The following is a 21,966-nucleotide window of genomic DNA, read 5'->3' on the forward strand; positions in this document are numbered from 1 at the left end:
TGGGCGCGGTGGTTTACACCTGTAATCCTGGCACTTTGGGAGATCGAAATGAGAAGACTGCCTTAGCCCAGGAGTTTGAGACTAGCCTGGGTGACACAGTGAAAACCTACCTCTACAAAAAAATTCTTTTTTTCTTTTTTTTTTCTTTTTGAGACAGAGTCTCACTCTGTCGCCCAGGCTGGAGTACAGTAGTGCAATCTTGGCTCACTGCAACCTCCACCTCCTGGGTTCAAGTGATCCTCCTGCCTCAGCCTCCTGAGTATCTGGGATTACAGGTGCACGCCATGATGCCAGGCTAATTTTTGTATGTTTAGTGGCAGAGTTTCACCATGTTGGCCAGGCTAGTCTTGAACTCCTGACTTCAGGTGATCTGCCCACCTCAGCTTCCCAAAGTGTTGGGATTACAGGTGTGAGCCACTGTGCCTGGCTCCCCAAAATTCTTAAAAATTAGCCAGGGGAGGCCAAGCACGGTGGCTCACACCTGTAATCATTGCACTTTGGAAGGCCGAGGTGGGTGGATCACTTGGGGTCAGAAGTTCGAGATCAGCCTGACCAACATGGTGAAACCCCATCTCTACTAAAAATATTTTAAGGCCGGGCGCGGTGGCTCACGCCTGTAATCCCAGCACTTTGGGAGGCCGAGACGGGCGGATCACGAGGTCAGGAGATCGAGACCATCCTGGCTAACACGGTGAAACCCCGTCTCTACTAAAAAATACAAAAAACTAGCCGGGCGAGGTGGCGGGCGCCTGTAGTCCCAGCTACTCGGGAGGCTGAGGCAGGAGAATGGCGGGAACCCGGGAGGCGGAGCTTGCAGTGAGCTGAGATCCGGCCACTGCACCCCAGCCTGGGCAACGGAGCGAGACTCTGTCTCAAAAAAAAAAAAAAAAAAAATATTTTAAAAATTAGCTGTGCATGGCGGCACATGCCTGTAATCCCAGCTACTTGGGAGGCTGAGGCAGGAGAATCGCTTGAACCCAGGAGGCAGAGGTTGCAGTGAGCCAATATCGTGCCATTGCATTCCAAGCCTGGGCAACAAGAACGAAACTCCATCTCAAAAAAAAAAAAGAAGCCAGGTGTGGTGGTGTGTGCCTATAGTCCCAGTCACTCACCTCCCAAACTGCTGGGATTACAGGTGTAAGCTACCATACCTGGCCTCCTTCCGTTTTCTATCATACCCCACATCCAATTCATCAGCAAATCCTGTCGCTATTCCTTCAATATGTATCCAGGGTCTGACCACTTCTCTCTGTTTCCATCAGCAACACTTTGGAACAAACTACCACCATCTCTCATATCTTCTCTGCTTCCTTCACATCTGTTTCCACTCGTGTCTACCTTAAGCTATTCTCAACACAGTAGAGATCCTTTTCACATACAATTCTGATCATGTCACTCCTCTGCTCAGAACCTTTCATTGGGTCCCAAATCACCCAGGGTAAAAGCCCAAATGCCCATAACGACCTCTGAGGTCCTGTGATGTGACCCTGCCCTCCTCTTTCTCTTGCCCCTTGCCATTCTTCCCCTGCCGCTTTGCTTCAGGCTCCTTGAACCCACCAAACACATTTCTACCTCAGGATCTTTGCAGTTGCCAGTTCTTTTGTCTAAATTACTCTTCCTTCAAGTAAGCACATGACTTACCCACTTTCTTCAAATTGTATCTCTTAAGAGAGGGGGCAAGACTTCCCTGAAATACCCTCCCTAAATAGCAGTCGTCATTATTCTATCCTCCTATGCTGCCTCATTTTCTTCATAGCACTTACGGCCACTTCATGTATTTCTTTTTTTCTTTCTTTCTTTTTTCTTTTCTTTTTTTTTTTTTTTTGAGACGGAGTCTCGCTCTGTCGCCCAGGCTGGAGTGCAGTGGCGCGATCTCGGCTCACTGCAAGCTCCACCTCCCGGGTTCATGCCATTCTCCCGCCTCAGCCTCCGAGTAGCTGGGACTACAGGCGCCCGCCACCACGCCCGGCTAGTTTTTTGTGTTTTTAGTAGAGACGGGGTTTCACCATGTTAGCCAGGATGGTCTCGATCTCCTGACCTCGTGATCCACCCGCCTCGGCCTCCCAAAGTGCTGGGATTACAGGCTTGAGCCACCGCGCCCGGCCTTTCTTTTTTTTTAAAAACAGAATCACCCACGCTGGAGCATAGTAGTGTGATCATGGCTCACTGCAGCCTCGACCTTTGGCTAAATCGATCCTCCTATCTCAGCCTTCTAAGTAGCTGTGAGTATAGGCATGTAATTTGAGAGGCTGAGGTGGGTGTCACTTGAGGTCAGGAGTTTGAGACCAGCCTGGCCAACATGGTGAAACTCTGTCTCTACTAAAAATACAAAAAAATTAGCTGGGCGTAGTGGCACATGCCTGTAGTCCCAGCTACCCAGGAGGCTTAGGTAGGAGAATTGCTTGAACCCAGGAGGCAGAGATTGCAGTGAACCGAGATGGTCCATTGTACTCCAGCCTGGGCGACAAGAGCAAAACTCCATCTCAGAAAGAAAAAAAAAAAAGCTCCCAAATTGAAGGGAACTGTAAGAAGATAAGGTCAGCTCAGCTGCAGTAAGAGATAAGTCTTAGGAAGAAGTATGCCCTGCAGTCAAGGCAGAGAAGGGCATTCTAGGCCAAAGAAATGGCTGTGCAAAGGTAGGAGGCATAGAGACAAGGGTTATTTGTTATTACAACCATACCTCTTAAATTTACACAAACAATTGTTTGAGAATATGGCTTTTCCAGGCTGGGAAGTATGTGCTGCATCCAACAAAGCTAAAGTCTATTTCAGCCGGGAGAACACTGGCAGCTGGGAAAGGACCACGTGGTGTGCCCATAACCTAAGTTGTTCAGATTTAGGAAGTGACCCCAGTAAGTCCTTTTGGAGTTTCGTGTAAGATTGACTTCTTCAGCTGGGGGCGGTGGCTCACACCTGCAATCCCAACACTTTGGGAGGCCAAGGCAGGCAGATCACCTGAGGTCAGGAGTTCGAGACCAGCCTGACCAATATGGTGAAACCCCTGTCTCTACTAAAAAATACAAAATCTGGCCGGGGGTGGTGGTGGGTGCCTGTAATCCCAGCTACTCGGGAGGCTGAGGCAGGAGAATCCCTTGCACTGGGGAGGCGGAGGTTGCAGTGAGCTGAGACTGCGCCATTGCACTCCAGCCTGGGTGACAGAGTGAAACTCCATCTCAAAAAGAAAAGAAACAGCCTGACCAACATAGTGAAACCCCGTTTCTTCTAAAAATACAAAAATTAACTGGGTGTGGTGGAGGGTGCCTGTAATCCCAGCTACTCGGGAGGCTGAGACATGAGAATCGCTTGAACCTGAGGGGATGGGGGGCAGAGGATGCAGTGTGCCGAGATTGCAGAGATAGCGCCACTGCACTCCAGCCTAGGCAACAGTGAGAGACTCCATCTCAAAACAAAACAAAACAAAACAAAACAAAAACGATTGACTTCTTCCTCATTGACCTGTGGGGGCTCCAAGACTATCATCTCACATCTTTTTTTTTTTTTTTTTTGAGATGGAGTCTTGCTCTCTTGTCCAGGCTGGAGTGCAGTGGCACAATCTCGGCTCACTGCAACCTCCGCCTCCCAGGTTCAAGCATTCTCCTGCCTCAGCCTCCTGAGTAGCTGGGATTACAGGCTTGTGCCACCACGAGCAGCTAATTTTGTATTTTTAGTAGAGATGGGGTTTCACCATGTTGATCAGGCTGGTCTCGAACTCCTGACCTCATGATCTGCCCTCCTGAGCCTCCCAAAGTGCTAGGATTACAGGCGTGAGCCACCGCTCCAGGCCTCATCTCACATCTTTCTACCTCTGCAGCACACGACACGCCCTAGTTGGAAACAAAGTAGGAGTTTGTGGACTGGGGGGAGGGCGGGGTCTAACCTCAGGTCAGGCGCGTTGCAAGGTACATCTTGGCACCCGGAAGAGACCCAGCACAGTTGCCCCCGACGTGACCCGACCTCCCCTACCAATTGAGGCGCCCTTGTTGCCAGGCTAGAGGCGAGCGGCGGGGATGCGCTCATTGGTCAAGGAAGGAGCGCCTGTTACTAGAGGCGAGAACCAGAGCCCATTGGTCAGAACACCTCACAATGGACCCCAGCGGCACGCAGAGTCCTTATGATTGGTTTGCTGGCTGCCTCGGGAGACCCTGTTGCCTCGAGCCTAGGCTACTTGGCGCTCCCGACCCGACCCCTGTTCCCCATTGGCTGTCCTGGCAAAAGCCGCCATCTAATGAGGAGCGAGGTGCGGGGCTCCGGAGCGCGCGCTTCCCGCGGTGCCATCTAGTCCTGCGGGAGACATCCCGGGCCCACACCGCGGCCGCCCAAGCCAGTGAAAGTCCCAGGGGCCTGATATCGCTCCCAGCGCTCGAGGACCGAGGCCTGCTGTGGAGGACACCGTGCTCCCTCGGGACCTGTTTTGGATTCCGGCCCGGGCGTCCCCTTGGAGCTCTGCATCTCCAACCTGGAACCCAACCCAGAAGGCTCAAGTTCGACGCATCACGTGGCGAGCGGATCCACTGAGGGTCCACAGAGAGGGGCGCCCATCTCCTGCATCTCAGTTATCCCGGTAATCGTGTATACACCAATTGTTCATTGCCTCATTAACTTGGTTTTCTGGGTGCACCCACCTTGCCACCAGAGAAGTCCAAATCCTGACTTCTCTCCAAGGTGTTGGGAATTCTGTGCCCTAAAGAATTCCGACTCAGATCCAAACGGCGATCTGGTGGAATTGAGGGTGAAAGGCCAGAGGGACGATGTTCTACTATCCCAACGTGCTTCAGCGCCACACCGGCTGCTTTGCCACCATCTGGTAAGGGTGGGGCCCGTGGGCGTGCGATGGGGGATGCTGGCCGGGATCCCAGCCTGACAGCTCCCCCTCCGTCCCCATTTTCCCACCTTCCCCACCCACTTCAGGCTGGCAGCGACGCGCGGCAGCCGGTTGGTGAAGCGCGAATACCTGAGGGTGAATGTGGTGAAGACCTGGTAAGGCCCAGAAAAGGGAAGGAGGGCCTGGGGCGGGGGGGTGAGTTAGGGGATGGGGTGGGCAACGCTGTGGGCCCAGTCCTGGGCGCAGCGGTAATCAGGGCCCATTGTTCCCCAGCGAGGAAATCCTCAATTACGTGCTGGTACGAGTGCAACCCCCGCAGCCCGGCCTGCCGCGGCCCCGCTTCTCCCTCTATCTCTCAGCCCAACTTCAGATCGGTGTGATCCGCGTCTATTCTCAACAATGCCAGTACCTCGTGGGTAAGGCTGGGAACCCTCAGAGGTGGGGCGGGCTGAGCAGCTGTCTGCTAAGCTGGCTGTCTACCTCGCCCTCCCTGCCCACAGAGGACATCCAGCACATCTTGGAGCGCCTCCACCGTGCCCAGCTGCAGATCCGAATAGATATGGAGACTGAGCTGTGAGTGTTCCCTGGGCCTTTGATGGAACACCTGCTAATTTGGCCTCAGCCTAGCTCAGCCTCAGTCCCTGACGGCCTACATTCTCTCCCAGACCCAGCCTACTGCTTCCTAACCACCTGGCCATGATGGAAACCCTAGAAGATGCTCCAGATCCCTTTTTTGGGATGATGTCTGTGGATCCCAGACTTCCTAGTCCTTTCGATATCCCTCAGGTATTATTCCCCCAGACTCGTATTCCCCCAGACTCGTGAATTGACAATGCAGAAGGGGAGTGCTGTCCCTGTGTCACTCTGATATTGGGGTTGGGGGGGGAAGCTTGCCACAGCTCTCTCCCACGGGAGGTGGTAACAAGGGGACTGCCAAGGTGGATCCATCCAGGCGAAGCCCCCTGTACTTATCTACTCGGGGCCAATCTGATCAGATGGTTTCCCCACTGGAGGCAGCTCTTGTCCCCACTTGTCTCCACACTGTTTTCACTGCCGAGGCCCTAATCCAGGCTCTCATCTCTCTGTACTGGGCTTTCTTACCCCTGTCCTCCTCCATCTATTCCCAATACTCCAACAGCTTAATGTCACCTCCTTCCTTAGTTCCCCATTTGAACAGTGGCTCCTGCTGCAAACAGATTACTAGCATTTGGGGCTCTCCATGCCCCAGTTTATTTTTTTATTTTATTACTATTATTATTATTATTTTTGAGACAGGATCTTGCTCTGTGGCCTAGGCTGGAGTGCAGTGGCACGATCTCAGCTTACTGCAACCTCTGCCTCCCTGGTTCAAGTGATTTTCCTGCCTCAGCCTCCCAAGTAGCTGGGACTACAGGCATTCGCCAGCATGCCCAAATGATTTTGTAATTTTAGTAGAGACAGGGTTTCACCATGCTGGCCAGGCTGGTTTCGAACGCCTGACCTCATGATCCACCTGCCTCATCCTCCCAAAGTGCTGGGATTACAGACATGAGCCACAGCGCCTGGCCCATTTTTTTTTAGTTTTAGTAGACATGGGGTTTCGCCATATTGGCCAGGCTGGTCTCGAACTCCTGACCTCAGGTGATCCACCCACCTTGGCTTTCCAAAGTGCTAGGATTACAGGTGTGAGCCACTGCGCCTGGCCTATTATTACTATTTTTTAAGATGGAGTCTCTGTCACCCAGGCTGGAGTGCAGTGGTGTGATCTTGGCTCACTTCAACCTCCACTTCCTCTGGTCAAGCGATTCTCCTGCCTCAGCCTCCCAAGTAGCTGGGATTATAAGTGCCTGCCACCATGCCCGGCTAATTTTTGTATCTTTAGTAGAGACGGGGTTTCACCATGTTGGTCAGGCTGGTCTTGAACTCCTGACCTCAGGCGATCCACCCGCCTTGGCTTCCCAAAGTGCTGTGATTACAGGCGTGAACCACCATGCCCGGCACATACCCTGGTTTAGAACTAGTCATCCCCAGACTTCTCTCTCAGTCCTCTGGGCATCTGTGGCTCCTAAACACTAGTTTGGCCCTTATGCCTCAATGATACCACATTCATGTCTTTGCTTGTGCTGTTTCCCTAGCCCATAATGGTCACCCCTCATCCTCTACAAGTCGAGTTCTACATATTCTTACAGACCTGGCTTAAATGCTGCCCTTCTCTATGAAATATTTATCCCAGTCTTAGCTGGAACCAAATGTGGTTTGGGAACTCAACACTTTGCTAGGGCCTTGTTTTACCCTTTGCCTTGACTCTTGAGGGGTTACATACAACCTTGTCTCCCCACTAGACTTCCTTAAGATCAAGAATCTTTTTTGTTCACCTCTGTCAACCACAACAGTTGATGATGCATTGCTTCTTGCACAATTTTTTTTTTTTTTTTTTTTTTTTTTTTTTTTTTTGAGACAGTCTTGGTCTGTCTCCCAGGTTGGAGTGCAGTGGAGCAATCTCAGCTCACTGCAACCTCCACTTCCTGAGTTCAAGCAATTCTCCTGTCTCCACCTCTCGAGCAGCTGGAATTACAGGCACCACCACCACGCCCGGCTAATTTTTGTATTTTTAGTAGAAATGGGGTTTCATGATGTTGGCCAGGCTGGTCTCGAACTCCTGACCTCAACTGATCCACCCACCTTGGCCTCCCAAAGTGCTGGGATTATAGACGTGAGCCACCGCGCCTGGCCTTCTTGCACAAATTGATGAGGGCTAGATAACTGGGGTTTGGGTTGGGAAGGGAGGTGAGAACAGGAACTGAGGAAAGGAGGCCAGATGGCAGGTGAGTTTACTGCAAGCTGATGTCAGTGCAACAAGAATTAGGCATAAAAGGAGATTACTGTGCATTGTTTTTTTTTGTTTTGTTTTTTTTTTTTTTTTTGAGACGGAGTCTCGCGCTGTCACCCAGGCTGGAGTGCAGTGGCCGGATCTCAGCTCACTGCAAGCTCCGCCTCCCGGGTTCACGCCATTCTCCTGCCTCAGCCTCCCGAGTAGCTGGGACTACAGGCGTCCGCCACCTCGCCCGGCTAGTTTTTTGTATTTTTTTTTTTAGTAGAGACGGGGTTTCACCATGTTAACCAGGATGGTCTCGATCTCCTGACCTCGTGATCCGCCCGTCTCGGCCTCCCAAAGTGCTGGGATTACAGGCTTGAGCCACCGCGCCCGGCCTACTGTGCATTGTTGAAGAAGGTTGTGAAAGTGGGAAAGCAGGGGGCTGAAGCTGAACCCTATCTTTTGTTTCCAATCCCTCCCCAAAGATTCGACACCTCTTAGAGGCTGCAATTCCAGAGAGAGTTGAAGAGATCCCTCCCGAAGTCCCTACAGAGCCCAGGAAGCCAGGTCAGCAGAGAGAACCTTCTTTCTGGTGAGAGGCATAGGCAGGCCCAAGAGCTGTAGAAATTACCATTTTTTAGCTTAAGAGCCCGGCCCTGTGAGGGGCCCTTTTTTTTTTTTTTTGAGACAGAGTCTCACTGTGTCGCCCAGGCTGGAGTGCAGTGGTGCGATCTCGGCTCACTGCAAGCAATTCTCCTGCCTCAGCCTCCCTAGTAGCTGGGATTACAGACGCGCAATACCATGCCCAGTGAATTTTTATATTTTTAGTAGAGATGGGGTTTCATCACATTGGCCAGGCTGGTCTCAAATTCTTGACCTCAGGTGATCCACCCGCCTCGGCCTCCCAAAGTGCTGGGATTACAGGCGTGAGCCACTGTGCCCCACGAGGGGCAGTTTATGTGTGTAACCTAATCAGTACCTTACAAGAGTCCTCTGAGGTCAGATTTCTTATCCTTTTTTTTTTTTTTTTTTTTTGAGAGACAGAGTATTACTCTATAGCCCAGGCTGGAATACAGTGGTGCACTTCAGGCTCACTGCAATCTTTGCCTCCCGGATTCAAGCAATTCTCCTCCCAGGTAGCTGGAATTATAGGCGTGCACCACCACGCCCAACTAATTTTTGTATTTTTAGTAGAGATGGGTTTTCGCCATGTTGGCCAGGCTGGTCTCGAACTTCTGACCTCAGGTGATCCACCCACCTCAGCCTCCCAAAGTGGTGGGATTACAGGCATAAGCCACCACACTTGGCTTTTTTTTTTTTTTCTTTTTTTCCCCAGGCTGGAGTGCAATGGTATGATCATAGATCATTGCAGCCTTGACCTCCTCCTCCAGGGCTCAAGCAATCCTTCCACCTCAGCCTCCAGAGTTGCTGGGACCACAGGGATGAGCCACCACACCTGGCTAGTTTTTAAATTTTTTGTAGAGACAGAGTCTCGCTATGTTGCCCAGGCTGGCCTCAAACTCCTGGGCTCAAGCAATCCAAAGTGTTGGGATTACAGGTATGAGCCATTTCGTCCAGCCTCCCCATTTTACTGATGAGGAAAGTGAGGCTCACAGTGGTTAAGCAGTGTAGCCAGGGTCAGGATGCCAGAGATTAGCCTGGGTCTGATTAGAATCCAGGTTACCTTGACTTCAGAGTCCATGCTTTTGCCTGACTGCACGGCTGTGGGAATTTGGAAAGAAGCAGAGAGGCTGGTGACTCCCCTGTTCCTCCAGACAGGATTCTGGTCACTGTGCTGCCCCCTGAGGCCATCACGATCCAGGAGGCAGAGCCCATACGGATGCTGCGGATTGAGGTGAGTTGTTCCCTGCACACAGGGCCTGAGGTCCAGCCCCCTTGCATCTACTTCTCTCTGTCCCCAGAGTCCTGCCTTTTCTGTCTCCATTTCCCTATTCTCTGTCCCTGGCACCTGAGCACCCAGTGGCTTCCTTGAACCTGGCCCTGTGGCATGCCTCTGGGATCCACTCTCCTGGATCCACTTGCCTTTTTCAGAAATGTTACTGAATCCCCTCCCCTTGCTCTTCTCTCTGGACAGGGTGAACAGGAGCTCCCAGAGGTCAGCCGCCGAGACCTGGACCTGCTGATCGCAGAGGAAGACGAAGCTATCTTGTTAGAAAGTAGGTGTCTCTGGCAGCATAGGGCCCGCCTGGAGCTGGATGGTCAAACCCCTGGCGTGGGCAGTCTGGGACTGGACAATGTTCCCATTTCTCCTTTTCCATCCTCTGAACTGATTCTCTCTCCACAGAGCTAAGGGAGGAGCTCCGGGTTCCAGAGGGTGAAATCGTAGTCCCCCGGCTCTCACCTCCAGCTCCTGCAGAGTAAGGGCAGGAATTCCTAGACCAGGTAGGGTGTTGGTGCTGGGAAGGGTCTTCTCATTTCTCTTGCCCATTTCCCTTCAGGGTGGAAGGAATAGCAGAGGCACTTCCAGTCCTGGTCCCTGAGGAGCTGAGGCCGACAGGCTGGGAGCCTGGGGCCCTACTCATGGGTGAGTGCCCACCACACCCCAGGGGCTTTTCTGGGAGTACTTCTATACTGCTGCACACAAGGGCTCTATATCCCAACTCGCTAAAGGGAGGACCCTGCAGTTTCTTGCCCTGGTATCTGCAAGGGGTAAGGGGCTTATGGGACAGAGCCACAACCTTGGGTGTTGTTGCAGAGGTGACCCCCCCAGAGGAACTGCGTCTGCCAGCCCCACCCAGCCCAGAGGTGAGTAGCATCCCTTCCAATCCTCCTCCTCCTCCTCTTTGCCCTCCCCCACCAGGGCTGCCTCCCCAAGCCCAGGGCCACTGCTAGCTTACAGGGGTCCTTAGTGCAGATGATAAAAGATGTCCTTTTCTACACCCCATTGTGTCTGGCCTGCACTTTCCAGATGGGTGCCCTTATGCAAGGTATGAGCTGCTCAAGTGCATGAAGACCCCACACAAGCCCTTTCCCCAGGTTCCTCCAGGGGCGGGGTGTGGGGCCGTTAGCAGTCCACCAGAATGACAGGAAAAAGAGTAATGGGCAGCCTTGCCCCTACCTGCCCTCCCCACTCAGCTGAGGCGGCCCCCAGTCTTCCCACCTCCTCGCCGCCGTCGTCGCCGGTTACTGTTTTGGGACAAGGAGACTCAGATCTCCCGGGAGAAATTCCGGGAACAACTGCAAACCAGAGCCCACTGCTGGGAATGTGTGAGTGCAGCCCAGGCTTTGCGGGGAGAGGGAAGGAGGCAGGGATACCAGGGGCACATGCAGGCTGAGCCTTCTAAATTCCTCAGGAGGTTGGGGGTAGGATTGGGAACTTGATGAAAAATCCCCTCCATTCTCCAGAAAATGCAGGCGATGTGGGTTTGCACATGTACAACTCTTCATGGTCCTTTAGTGACCCCAACTGTCATACCCATGGGCACCAGGTTAAAAAGTCCTTCTTTTAGCAGTGAGCAGGGCAGGCAGGGTCACGAGCCCAAAAGCTGGGAAGTCCAGAAGCCCCAGAACAATGCATTGCAAAGAGGCAAAGGGGACCTGAGGAGTGGCTGCTTCATAATGAGGCTTCTGACCTTTCCCCACCACACAGCCCAAGGTGCAGCCTCCTGAGAGGACCATCACAGGCCCTGCAGAGTTGTTCAGAACCCCAACTCTCTGTAAGAATGGCAGGGGGTGGGCACAAAGGATCCTCAAAACCAATTTCTCATTCCTGGTGCTCCTCACGCCTCAAACCGTGCCTACTGCCTTCTTGTCCACAGCTGGCTGGCTACCCCTTGAACTACTGGGTCTCTGGACCCACTGTGCCCAGCCACCCCCAAGAGCACTCAGGCGAGAGCTGCCCGAGGAGGCTGCTGAGGAGGAAAGGAGAAAGGCTGAAGTTCCAAGTGAGATCGAGGTAACTGCACCACCTGTTGCCTGCATCGCCCCAGTGCCAGGGTCTGCCTGACCAACTGGCTGCCCTCCCCTGCTATGAGGGCCAACAGCACAGGCTCACTGGCCTTGTGCCTTCTGAGGCCCGAGTCCCAGATGCTTGGGGTCTTAGTTCTGCTTCTCCTGTCCCCAGGTCCCGAGGGAGGCCCTGGAGCCCAGTGGTCCCCTTATGCTGTCTTCAGGTAAACACCTAGAGAAGAGGGGCAGTGGGACCACCACCCTTACCACTGTCCCAGGAAACTAGTATCCCAACTGCTCAAGCTATTTCATGAGTGAAGGCGTGTGTGTGTGACATAAGGAAGCACGGACTGCTCCTCCTCTGCTCTCTCACCTGTGTGCTTTTAACAAGTCACTGCATAGCTCTGCCATCTACTTATACCAGGTGGCCACAAGGCCCTAACTACCACCCAAGCAGACACCCACCAGTGCCTTTCCTCCCCGAACAGAGCTCTCCCTAGAGGCAGCTGAAGAGGAGAAGTCCCGCATCAGCCTCATCCCACCAGAAGAACGGTGGTAAGCGGCCAGGCTCCATGGGAGCCAGGGCCCACAGCCTTTGGCCAGGTGGTAGAAATGGCTGCTGGGATGGGTATGCCCCTTGTCACTGTCACAGCTGCCACCTTCCCTGCTCTTACTCCCATGTTCTCCTAGGGCCTGGGCTGAGGTGGAACAGCCAGAACCTCCTGCATTGCCCGTGGTGCCTGAACTCCCTGAGGTGCCCATGGAGATGCCTTTGGTGCTGCCCCCAGAGCTCGAGCTGCTCTCACTGGAAGCTGTGCACAGGTACCACGGGGGTGGCACCTTGATGGGGTGGACCCGGGTTGAAGCCTCTGCTAATGGTTCTTGATCCCTATAGGGCAGTGGCACTGGAGCTGCAGGCCAACAGGGAGCCCGACTTCAGCAGCCTGGTGTCACCCCTCAGCCCCCGCAGGATGGCCGCTCGGGTCTTCTACATGCTCCTGGGTGAGTGTATGCATGTGTGTGTGTATGTGGCGCAGGGACACACAGACCAGAGGCCCATACAGGGACTCCCCCAACCTGCCCTCTCCTCCCCTCTTGACCAGTGCTCTCAGCGCAACAGATTCTTCGCGTGGAACAAGAAAAGCCATATGGTCGCCTCCTGATCCAGCCGGGGCCCAGATTCCACCGAGGTTAGAGTCCATTTACGAAGCTGCCAGGAAACCGGCCACTTCTAGTAAACCACGTCGTGGCTCACTGGGTCCTGCTTACTTCATTTCTGAATGTGCATTTCCAGCCTTCTTGCTCTCAGAGCTATTGTTCAAGCAGAAAACAAGCTGCTTTTATTACAGTATGATGTCATGACTCATTTGTAACAGATCCAGCCTCAGGGACAGCCCTGTAAGGCAGCAAGTAGGGCTGGCGCCAAATGGCTATGAGTCCCAGAATCTTTGGTAAGGCAGAACTGAACTGGGCTGAGAGGTGGTCTTAAGGTCTGGGCAGGCTCTGTTCTCTCTGGACTGGCTGCAGCCTGCGATCTAGGAGAGGCCCAGCACAGCCTGGAGCTCCTGAGCCTTGTCAACAGGCAGTGAGCCCAGAGCTGCCTGGAAGCTGTCGGCGTGCTGTTTGGCCAGGAATGTCAGGAGCAGCAACAGTGCAGCCTTGGTGTCTGGGTGCAGAGGGAGGGAGAAAGGTTGGGGCTCCTAAAGCCTCGCTGCCCCAGGTCCTCTGAGCCCTGCCACTCCCAGCCTCCCCCAAGCCCCTGCCCGTGACTCCTGTCCTCACCTGGTGGGATCTTGTTGTCAGCCAGAATGAGGCTGCAGATACGCAAGAGCTCTGGAGCCACATCTACAACCTGTGAGGAAAGAGTGGCTGACTCAGGGCAGCAGCCCCGGACCCCAGGTCTAGGCAGGTGGTCAGGACCAAGTAGTGGCAGAGTCTCTTATTGGGGTGGTTGCACCTGGTACTGATTCACAGGCATCCAAGACAACTATGAACATGAGCAGGACCAGTGAAACTTGGTGGTAATGACTTTTTTTGGAGGGAATGGGGGATGTGGAACAAGATGATTAAAGTCATAGCCTCAAGACCTAAAGAAACCCAGACACCCAGGAGCTCCACCTACACAACAATCTCTAAAGGTGTAAGACAAGGATGACACAAACACTCTGACATGACTCCAAACCTAGCTACTTGGTACAGCCAAAATCTCTTCAGAGAGCAGAGCTGATCTAATTGAAATGTATGGTGTGGTGGCCCAGAGGTACCCAGGGCTCCACAGAGCACAGTTTGAAAGGGCCCTGGTTTAGGAAACCAGCCTGGGAAAACTGCAACTTCTGGCTCAGACCAAAGGGTAGAAATGGAGCTTCCTCCGGAAAAATGCTACGTGGAGGAAGTCCTTCCTGTCCCATCACAGGACTGGCTGCCAATCCTTGAAGACAAATAAGAAATGGTGCAGGGGGCCAGGCGCGGTGGCTTAAGCCTGTAATCCCAGCACTTTGGGAGGCCGAGACGGGCGGATCACGAGGTCAGGAGATCGAGACCATCCTGGCTAACACAGTGAAACCCCGTCTCTACTAAAAATACAAAAACTTAGCCGGGCGAGGTGGCAGGCGCCTGTAGTCCCAGCTACTCGGGAGGCTGAGGCAGGAGAATGGCGTGAACCCGGGAGGCGGAGCTTGCAGTGAGCTGAGATCCGGCCACTGCACTCCAGCCTGGGTGACAGAGCGAGACTCCGTCTCAAAAAAAAAAAAAAAAAAAAAGAAATGGTGCAGGGAGTATCAAAAGAACAGCTGAAACTGTCACCTTGCATCAGGTGCAACCGACAGCCTGGAGCTCCTGAGCCTCATCAGCAGACAGGGCCTATCACTGAGTGGAGCGGCGTGCTCCCCTCTGAGGGCTGCCAGCCACGAGGTTACCTGGTCAGGGCTGCTCTGGTACAGGAAGCTGAAGAGGCGCCCAATGGTGACCCACTCCTCCAAGTCCTTCTTCAGTGGCAGGGCATGCAGTAGGGCAGCCAGCACCTGGGCACACAAATGTCTCAGGCCAACCTGCCCTGCCCTCCACCACCCTCCCTCCTCAGCTTCCAGGCTCTGCCTGATGTCTCCCTCCCTCACCTGGGGCTCTGGTTTCCTGGTGGGACTGGCCATCAACAGGCGGGCAAGTGCCCCACAGATGTTGTCACGGACACGATCGTGTCTCTCCCGCGCCAGGAGGGGAAAAAGGAGCCCCAGCAGCTTGGGGAAGTGTCTGATCCATAGTCAAGGAATGGCCACACACTCAGGTAGACCTTGCCCACCTGCAAGCCCTGGGGACACTCCCCCAACCCCCAGTCCCTCCCCTCCTGTGATCCAAGGATACTCCTGGGCAGGGTGGCCCCCGTGCTCTGCTAGCACACCCAGCCCAAAGATGGCATTGCTTCGCACCTCAGGGTCTGCCTCTCGGGCGGTGCTCAACAGCACAGGGAGCAGCCGAGACACAAATTGGGCTGAGGCGGCACCCAGGCCCTGAATAGTCTCTGCCAAGGTCCCCACTGCAAAGGACTTCTCTGCCACTGTGCAGCCCTGTTTCTGATGGGGGAGAACAGGAAGGAGTACAGATCAGCCTGGGCCAAGGATAAAGGCTGAGATGGGCACTGGGTGCATGAGGGGACTAGGGCTTGAAGCCAGAAGATGGACACTCACTGTCTTGCACACCAATAATGGCAGGAAACCAGCAAAGAATGGGGCAAAGGAGTCTCCCCCAGCCGCAGCTGCCAGGGCAGGGATGGCCTCTCCAGCATGCTCCAGCAACATGGCGTCGTATTCAGCCTGTGGAGCCAGGTCAGGGGCTGGAGCACCAGGGCCAGCTCAGTGACTGCACACCTCCCTACCATGCTCTGCTACCAGCTGCAGGGGTCCCTGGGGCTGCCCTTGGTTGATAGGGCTGGTCCCTCTCAGACCGGGTGTTTTCATGGCCCAGCTTCTTCCCCTAGCTCTTCTGCTCCTGCCTATCGCTCTAAGCACACCCCAGTCCACACTGCTCTCCTTCCCTGAACTCCCACTGGCTTAATGGGATCAGGGTTGTGTCTCTCTGACCATTACCAATCTCTTTTAGTGGCCCTGGCTGCCCCAGGCCAAGAACAAATACACCGTCCACCCCTGTCCCTGTGGAGACTGCCTGGACCACCTGGTCCCAGTTTTCATCCCTGGCGCTCACCTGATCATCATCTTCCTCTTCCTCCTCCTCGTCAGTATCCTGACAGGCTGTCTACAAGAAGAAGCAGCTCAACTTAGCCAGAGCTTTCATGCCCCTTCTCTTTTCATCGGGGTATGGGGGTGGACTTGTAGCCAGTCCCCAACCTGGGCCTGGCACCTCTCCTTCCCGAAGCCCACCTGCCCTGCTCACCTTCCTCTGCAGCACAGCCTTGAGCATGCTACAGAGCTCAGCCAGGCGCCCAGGGGGCTTCAGAGTGAGGGTCCCACAGCTGCGGAGCACCCCTGTCAGGGCCTCCAGCACGGCCATCACCACCTGGCGCTCCCGCTCCCTGTTCACTGAATGCATGTAGGATGGCACCACTCGGGCCAGGGCAGCCTGCAAAGCTGGGGACATTATTGGCTGAAGCACTGGTCAGGCCCTGCCGTGCCCCAAGAACCCTCAGCCTGGCCCAGCCTCTCCTTCTCACCAGCAGTGTTGGGTTCTGAGGGGCAGCTTTGACAGGCCTTGTGCAGTGCACAGCAAAACTGACCCAGAGCCTCATGGGCTGCCTTCCGCACATTCAGGTGAGGGCACTGCAAGATGAGGAGGGGCGGGATGTGTCTGCTGTGTGCACTGTGAACACAGGGCCCCCAGCCTGAGAACCCCACCCACTCTACCCACTGGCCCCCTCACCTCCAGCAGTTTAAATACTTCTTCAAAGACACTTTCCATATATGGAAGGAAGGCCACACTACAGAGAGAGACACAGTCATGGGTAAGGGGCCCCCAGGCAGGGTTTTCAGTGCCAGGGAAGGGCGAATGCTCACCTGGTGTTCACAGAGATCTCCCCTAGGGCAGCACAGGTGTCTTCCTTCTCATCGAAGAAGGCGTTCTCCACGCTGTACCTAGAGTAAGATGGGGAGGCAGTGGTGATCAGGCACCAAGAGGAGCAGATCCAGCACTAGTCCCCTGGTCTAAAACCAAAGTCTAGATTCCTGATCAGAAGAGCACCCCTCCGCACCCTGAGATCTCTGAGTCATCCTCTTCTTCCACATCCTCATCCATGAGCTCCTCCTCTTCTTCCCCATCACTCTCATCGTCAAACAGAAGGAAGGAGCTGCTCCCGTCATACTGAGGCTGGAGTGGAGGCATGGCAAGGACTTTGGCTCAGCTAGGCCCAGGAGATAAATCCCATTGCAGGGCTGGCCTGGCCCAGCCCACCCTCTGCTCACCACAATGCCCTCGGTAGAACGCAGTGACAGCAGCATGAGCGTGGTGATCTGTTCCAAGTGGGGTGCCAGGCCCTCGCCCATCAGACCCGATAAGGCGGCAAATAGGCTGTACCTGGTCAAAGCAGGCAGAAGAAGCTGTATGGTCCTGCTTGCTACCACCAGACAGGATGGGGGAGCCCGGGAACACCTGGCTATGGTCCGAACCAGAGGACTAGAGTCTGGGGTGGGGATTCCAGTGGGCCCAGTGGGCAGAAAGGAGGGGTGGGGACAAGGGCAGAGGCAGGGTGAGGGATCACTCACGTGCAGCGCCGCAAGTCAGGGTCGTCTACCTGGTTGCAGAGGCCCAGACCCAGCTGGCAGCATTCCTCAGCCAGCGGCCTCATGGGCTCCCCCACCGCTCGTGCCAGCACTCCCAGTGTCTCTGTGGGAGCATGGGCTCCATTAGCACCAGGAGGTGGAGGTGGGCTATAGGACCAAAGGTGGTAGCTGGGAGGGATTCAGATATCCCCCCCTACCCCTTGGTACAGGGTGAAGAACACCCCCTTCGATGAGAAGGAAGACATCCGTGCTCCCGTGGGGGCAATCTCTGTCAACACCAGGTGAGCATCGGCCCTTTGCTGGCACTGGGATCCCCACCTGGGAGCCTCTCACTCACCCAGGCTCTGGATCTGCACAGGCTGAAGGTCCTCACGGCCTGTTAACAGGAATTCCCGCAGGTGCTCCATGATGGCAGGGAAGTAGGGCAGCAGCGAGGCCTGGGCAGCTGTAGCTGCAGGATGGAAGGACAGAATCAGAGCTGGAAAGGGCAGGGACCACCAGCCACAGGGCCTTTGGGTGAACCCCACATCCCTGCCTCCTGCCTCTCCTCACCAATGGCTCCTACGGCGCTCACAGCCAGCTCCTTGGCCCGGGGACTGCTGGGGCTCCTCAGAGGCTGCAGCATGCATTCCATAAGCTCCGGAAGGTAGGGCTGCACTTTGGGCCCTGTGGGAAAGGATGCTCCTCTATCAACCAACCCAGATCTCCTACCTGCATGCCCACCTCCCTCCAGGCGGAAACCCCTTTGTGGCGCCATCACACACTTTCCCCCACCATAGGCAGCAATGCAAGGAGATGTACATCCTGCGCATTCAGCCAAAGCCGCTGCCTCATCCCCCTCCCCCAAGCTCCCCACTGCCATCACTACCTAAGTTCTCCACGAAATTCTCCAGGGCATAGCAGGCCTTGGCTAGGTGGTGTGTGTGTCCAAGAGGCACCGACTTCAGATAGGCGAGGAGCAGTGGCATCACCTCCCTTGAATAGCTGCTGATATGGGGCTGGGGGAGGGAGCAAGCAGGGCTTGAGTCAGGTTCACCTGCAGGGCACGTACAAGAGTGCGACGGCAGCAGGGATGCTTGAAGAGATGAAAGGTGAGGGGAAGGGGACATTCAAGTGGTGGCTCCCACATTCAGCCTGGTTCACCTGTAGGTTTTCTGAGAACTGGCCCAGGGCAAATAGCGCAGCATTGCGTACAACTTGCGAGGGGTCCTCCAGGCCCTTGCACACGATCTGCAGCAGTGGGGGCAGCAGTCTGGATAGGGCAGGACAAGAGGACACAGGCTGAGGAGCTATACCTGACAGCCCTAGGCTGACCTGTTCTCTTCATTTTCCCTGGAAAAAACAAGGCTTTTCCTGTCACCAGAGGGTGGGCAGCAGCCCCTGATCCCTACAGCTGGGAAGCCATGTCATTTATCTTCTAAGCCAGGACACTTTTGAGAATGGGGGAAAATGCTGTTGATAAATAAGCTTGAACAACAAGCGTAAACCATGACAGCCACGGTCCTCCCCGTGGGCAACCCTCACCCTGGGATAGGGGAATAGATACCTCTGCCTGATGTGGTCACCAGCTCCGTCAGACAGCACGGCCAGCACCAGGAGTCCAGCCTTACGCTGGTATGGGCTCTCACTCCGCAAGGCCTCTTCCAGCATGGGCATCTAGGGAAGCATGTGGCACGCTTCTGAAACCCCAGAAAGAGCCTGCCCATTCCTGTGGAAATAGACCTTCACACCTCCCAGGGTCTAAACGTCCTTGGCCTCAGGGGACTAGGCACACTTGGAGGTAGGGACACCAGAAGGACAGAGCCACACTTACCAGCTGGGGACACAGCTTGTCGGGGGGCAGGTGTAGCGCCAGCATGTCCACAACCTAAGATAGGATGGGGAGACTTACTTTGCTCGACTCCATCTCTGCCTCCCCAACCTCCCACAGCCACCTAACACCTTCCCCCTCTGTCCTGCCCCACATCTCACCTGTACAGCAAAATGCTTGGGAGTCTCCCCCATCAGCTCAATTTCCAACTCTTCCTCTTCTGAATCCTGGTCCTCAGGATCCAACTGGCCTGGCAGGGGCTCAGCAGCCATAATGGGGAAAAGGGTGTGTAGCAAGGGTGGCAGGAGACGATTCTTCAGTAAGGCCTTGACAGAGAAGGTGGAACAGTGTCCCTAAGAATCTGCTCCCAGGATGGGCTCACATTAAAAATTCCAGTCTTCCAGGCCATAAAAGGTCCGACAGAAAATTCCCAATCTCCCAGGCAGGAGCTGGGGTGAGGCTAGGCCAAGGCTTGAACCCCCACAGTACTTTAGATACCCTGAGATGAACTGAAAGTCCCAGGAGTGAGACTAAGGGTAGAGAGTGGGTGGGGTGATGTGTGTCAATGGGCACTCACTCACCTTGCTCTTGACTTTGACCAAGAAAGTGAGGCAGCAGAGAACACGTACGCGTATTGCATTGCCCAGGGCCACATTTCTAGCCACCTGTCCAGAGAATAATAAGAATCAGAGACAGGGAAGGAAAGTCCCAACAGAGCATGTAGCAGGGGCCATGTCCACTCCAGGCTCACCTCCAGGCAGAATGTGAGGACCTCAGAGAGGTAGGGGGTGATGATGGGCACCTCTGACTCCAACAGTTCATCCAAAACCTCAAGGGCCTCACAGGCCTTTGCCTGACAAACAAGGCACAAGGTTACCATGCTCTTCTTCAGTGGGCCAAGCTGGTCACTTTTGCACTCTTCTTCCAACAGAGCTCCTGCCCACCTGTCCTCACCTCATCTATGGGGATCAGAGTCTGCACAGCCACGATCAGCTTGGGCACCAACATCCGAGAGAGAGGCTGAGGGACACATCACAGACAGCATGATGCAGCCTAATCTCACACCCCAGCAGCTGACAGCTTCCTCATAGCCTGAATTGCGAGGAGGAGCCCAGACATAATAGCCAGGCCCACCTACAGCATCCCCTCTCAATTGTCAGGAAGGGCCACAGGCAGGTAAAGAATCCAAAGCAGTTTTGTAACTTTTACAGATGAGGACATGAAGGCCTGAGGAAAGGGAGTCAAAGATACGAGGGCCCACATCTCACCACGTCTTCAGTGCTGAGGTAGGGGGCCATGGTGGTCAGAGTGCGCAGGGAGTAGAAGAGCAGCCCAGGAGAGCCCACCTCACCAAGAGTCTCATTCAGAAGCCGAAGCAGCTCCCGGTGGTGGGGTTGGAAGGCCTCGGGCCGGGAGGTCACCACCACACTTAGCAGCAAAAGCCCCATCTGTCCAAGAATAGAGGATTGGAGAGCAAGCTTACATGGTCTATCCCACCTCTTAGTCCCTCCCTCCTGCCAACCATGTGATGGTACCTCTCTCTCTGGGCTGTGGGGGCTGTGGGTACTGTGCTGAAGAAGCTGCAAAAGCTGTGGCCAGGCCTCCAGGCCTTCCTTTCGAAAAATGGTGGCTGAAAGCTGGGCCAGGCTGAGGCTCACACAGTGCCTGCAAACAGGAGAGATCTCCTCTATCACTCTCCAATACCTTCCTCTGCACACAGTGGCCAGGCACAATGGGGCAGCCAGGAGAGAAACTTTCAGGAGGTGTGGGCACAGGGTCTTTACCAAGTTGGGACACATGAGACAGCAGCTCAGAGGGAGCCCAGCAGCACTGCGGGCATGTAATCTGGTAAGTTCAGTCTTACTAGCCTGAATTTCAGTCTTATTCTTCTGACTTGAGTTTGGCAGATCATAGTCACCCTTCCTCAAGAACTTCAGTCTTCAAAACAGCCTTAAAATTTTCGCTCCACCTTGGGTCTAGAACTGAAGTCCCTGCCCCACAAGTCCCAGCCTGGAACTGAAAGGGAAGGCAGAAACCCCGACAAGGTCGTCAGGATCCCGAGAAAAGGGGGTAGGTACTTACTCTGTTTCTCTCTGCAGGGCCGTCAGGATCAGGGACTTGAGGCTGGAACACAGTGGGCAGGTGTTTGGTACACAGACTGCCCAAGAAAAGTCTCCGCCTGGCCCCGCCCCAACCCAGGCCCAACCCACCTCTCCCGTTGCTCCGCCGCCAGCCGTCGCCAGCGGGTGTTCAGTCGTCTGCGGGTCAGCACCGCCGCAAACTGGCGGATCTAGGACGAGGAAACAAGCACGTGGGGGTCCGGGCAGGAGGGTGCTGAGCGGACCGCAGGGGGCGGATATTGGGGCTTGACCAGTGGCGTACAGTGGGAAGCTCGGAGGGGAGAGTCAGGGGTCTCACCTGGGGGTCGGCCGCCGAGGCCAGCAGGTCGCAGAGAGCCGGCAAAGCGGCGGGGGCCCGAAGAGCGATCTGGAGCTGTTCCGTGGCCTGGGGGGAAGCTAGGGGTGAGAGTCGGGTCTTTCCCGCAACCTCCCGCTCGCCCTGGCCCGGTTATGCCTACTCCCGTACCCGACGGATGCGCTCGGTGTCCGGCAGCAGCAGCTCCCGTAGGAGCTGCTCCAGGCCGGCGGGCTCCATGGCAGCAGCTGAGCCGCCGCTACTGGGCCGAAAAGGGGAGGGGGAGGGACAGCACGTGGAGGCGCTGACACCCACTTCCGGCGGAAAGGGCGTTGCCACACGCCCCGAGGGTTGCCAAGGTGATTCAATTCACTTCCCACAAAGAGGTCCGACTCCTCCACTTCCGTTATGCTGAGCACCGGCTGAGTCGCGGAAACCCAGCTCTGGCAATGTAGGTTCCCCACGCCGGGAGTTCCCAAGTTGGGTTGGAGAA

At 55.0% G+C, this 21,966-nt stretch overlaps 2 protein-coding genes across 17 annotated transcripts; one reads left to right on the forward strand and one right to left on the reverse strand.

Moving 5' to 3' along the window:
- Positions 1-4,136: 4,136 nt before the first annotated feature.
- On the forward strand, positions 4,137-12,873 carry REC8 (REC8 meiotic recombination protein). 13 transcript variants are annotated; one of them, XM_005560946.4, is made up of 20 exons: positions 4,137-4,561; positions 4,663-4,804; positions 4,909-4,977; positions 5,096-5,238; positions 5,323-5,395; positions 5,488-5,608; positions 8,102-8,183; positions 9,392-9,471; positions 9,712-9,793; positions 9,922-9,994; positions 10,076-10,161; positions 10,333-10,382; positions 10,713-10,844; positions 11,227-11,293; positions 11,396-11,532; positions 11,701-11,749; positions 12,014-12,080; positions 12,216-12,347; positions 12,421-12,527; positions 12,629-12,873. In XM_005560946.4, exons 2-20 carry the CDS (start codon positions 4,749-4,751, stop codon positions 12,718-12,720), a joined length of 1,698 nt encoding a protein of 565 aa, XP_005561003.3. In that variant the 5' UTR covers positions 4,137-4,561; positions 4,663-4,748; the 3' UTR covers positions 12,721-12,873. The 13 variants fall into 13 exon arrangements, with proteins under 13 accessions (XP_005561003.3, XP_015309131.3, XP_073853160.1 ...); XM_073997061.1 differs by having other exon boundaries at positions 4,266-4,561; positions 9,396-9,471; XM_015453645.3 differs by having other exon boundaries at positions 5,096-5,395.
- Positions 12,838-21,742, reverse strand: IPO4 (importin 4). Of its 4 annotated transcripts, none has more exons than XR_012415631.1 (30): positions 21,645-21,742; positions 21,477-21,563; positions 21,269-21,348; positions 21,141-21,182; positions 20,594-20,723; positions 20,327-20,506; positions 20,013-20,078; positions 19,810-19,911; positions 19,640-19,723; positions 19,220-19,384; positions 19,062-19,115; positions 18,795-18,904; positions 18,392-18,500; positions 18,117-18,246; positions 17,801-17,914; positions 17,586-17,699; positions 17,260-17,351; positions 16,931-17,042; positions 16,720-16,835; positions 16,526-16,603; positions 16,392-16,449; positions 16,186-16,291; positions 15,909-16,102; positions 15,720-15,770; positions 15,206-15,331; positions 14,883-15,091; positions 14,639-14,771; positions 14,441-14,545; positions 13,308-13,377; positions 12,838-13,191 (listed from the first exon to the last, which is right to left on the reverse strand). XR_012415631.1 is itself a non-coding variant. In XM_005560945.3 (30 exons), the coding sequence occupies exons 1-30, from the start codon at positions 21,711-21,713 to the stop codon at positions 13,061-13,063; spliced, it is 3,246 nt and encodes a 1,081-aa protein (XP_005561002.2). In that variant the 5' UTR covers positions 21,714-21,742; the 3' UTR covers positions 12,838-13,060. The 4 variants fall into 4 exon arrangements, 1 of the variants encoding a protein (XP_005561002.2); XR_012415632.1 differs by having other exon boundaries at positions 15,206-15,351; XR_010587830.1 differs by having other exon boundaries at positions 15,206-15,351; positions 17,231-17,351.
- Positions 21,743-21,966: the final 224 nt, after the last annotated feature.

This window comes from Macaca fascicularis, chromosome 7 (genome assembly GCF_037993035.2).
Source record: "Macaca fascicularis isolate 582-1 chromosome 7, T2T-MFA8v1.1".
In the NCBI taxonomy this organism is placed as follows: Eukaryota; Metazoa; Chordata; class Mammalia; order Primates; family Cercopithecidae; genus Macaca; species Macaca fascicularis.

What these genes read in the sequence shown, in the direction of transcription:
- REC8 (XM_015453640.3), top strand. Translation starts at nt 4,749, where the DNA reads ATGTTCTACTATCCCAACGTGCTTCAGCGCCACACCGGCTGCTTTGCC. An exon ending in GTGAATGTGGTGAAGACCTG is followed by an intron (nt 4,978 to 5,095) that starts GTAAGGCCCAGA and finishes ATTGTTCCCCAG; the next exon opens with CGAGGAAATCCTCAATTACG. An exon ending in CGAAGCTATCTTGTTAGAAA is followed by an intron (nt 9,794 to 9,921) that starts GTAGGTGTCTCT and finishes CTCTCTCCACAG; the next exon opens with AGCTAAGGGAGGAGCTCCGG.
- IPO4 (XM_005560945.3), bottom strand. Translation starts at nt 21,713, where the DNA reads ATGGAGCCCGCCGGCCTGGAGCAGCTCCTACGGGAGCTGCTGCTGCCG. An exon ending in GTTCTACCGAGGGCATTGTG is followed by an intron (nt 16,836 to 16,930) that starts GTGAGCAGAGGG and finishes CCTCCACTCCAG; the next exon opens with CCTCAGTATGACGGGAGCAG. An exon ending in GAGATCTCTGTGAACACCAG is followed by an intron (nt 16,450 to 16,525) that starts GTGAGCATTCGC and finishes CTCTCTCTGTAG; the next exon opens with TGTGGCCTTCCTTCCATATA.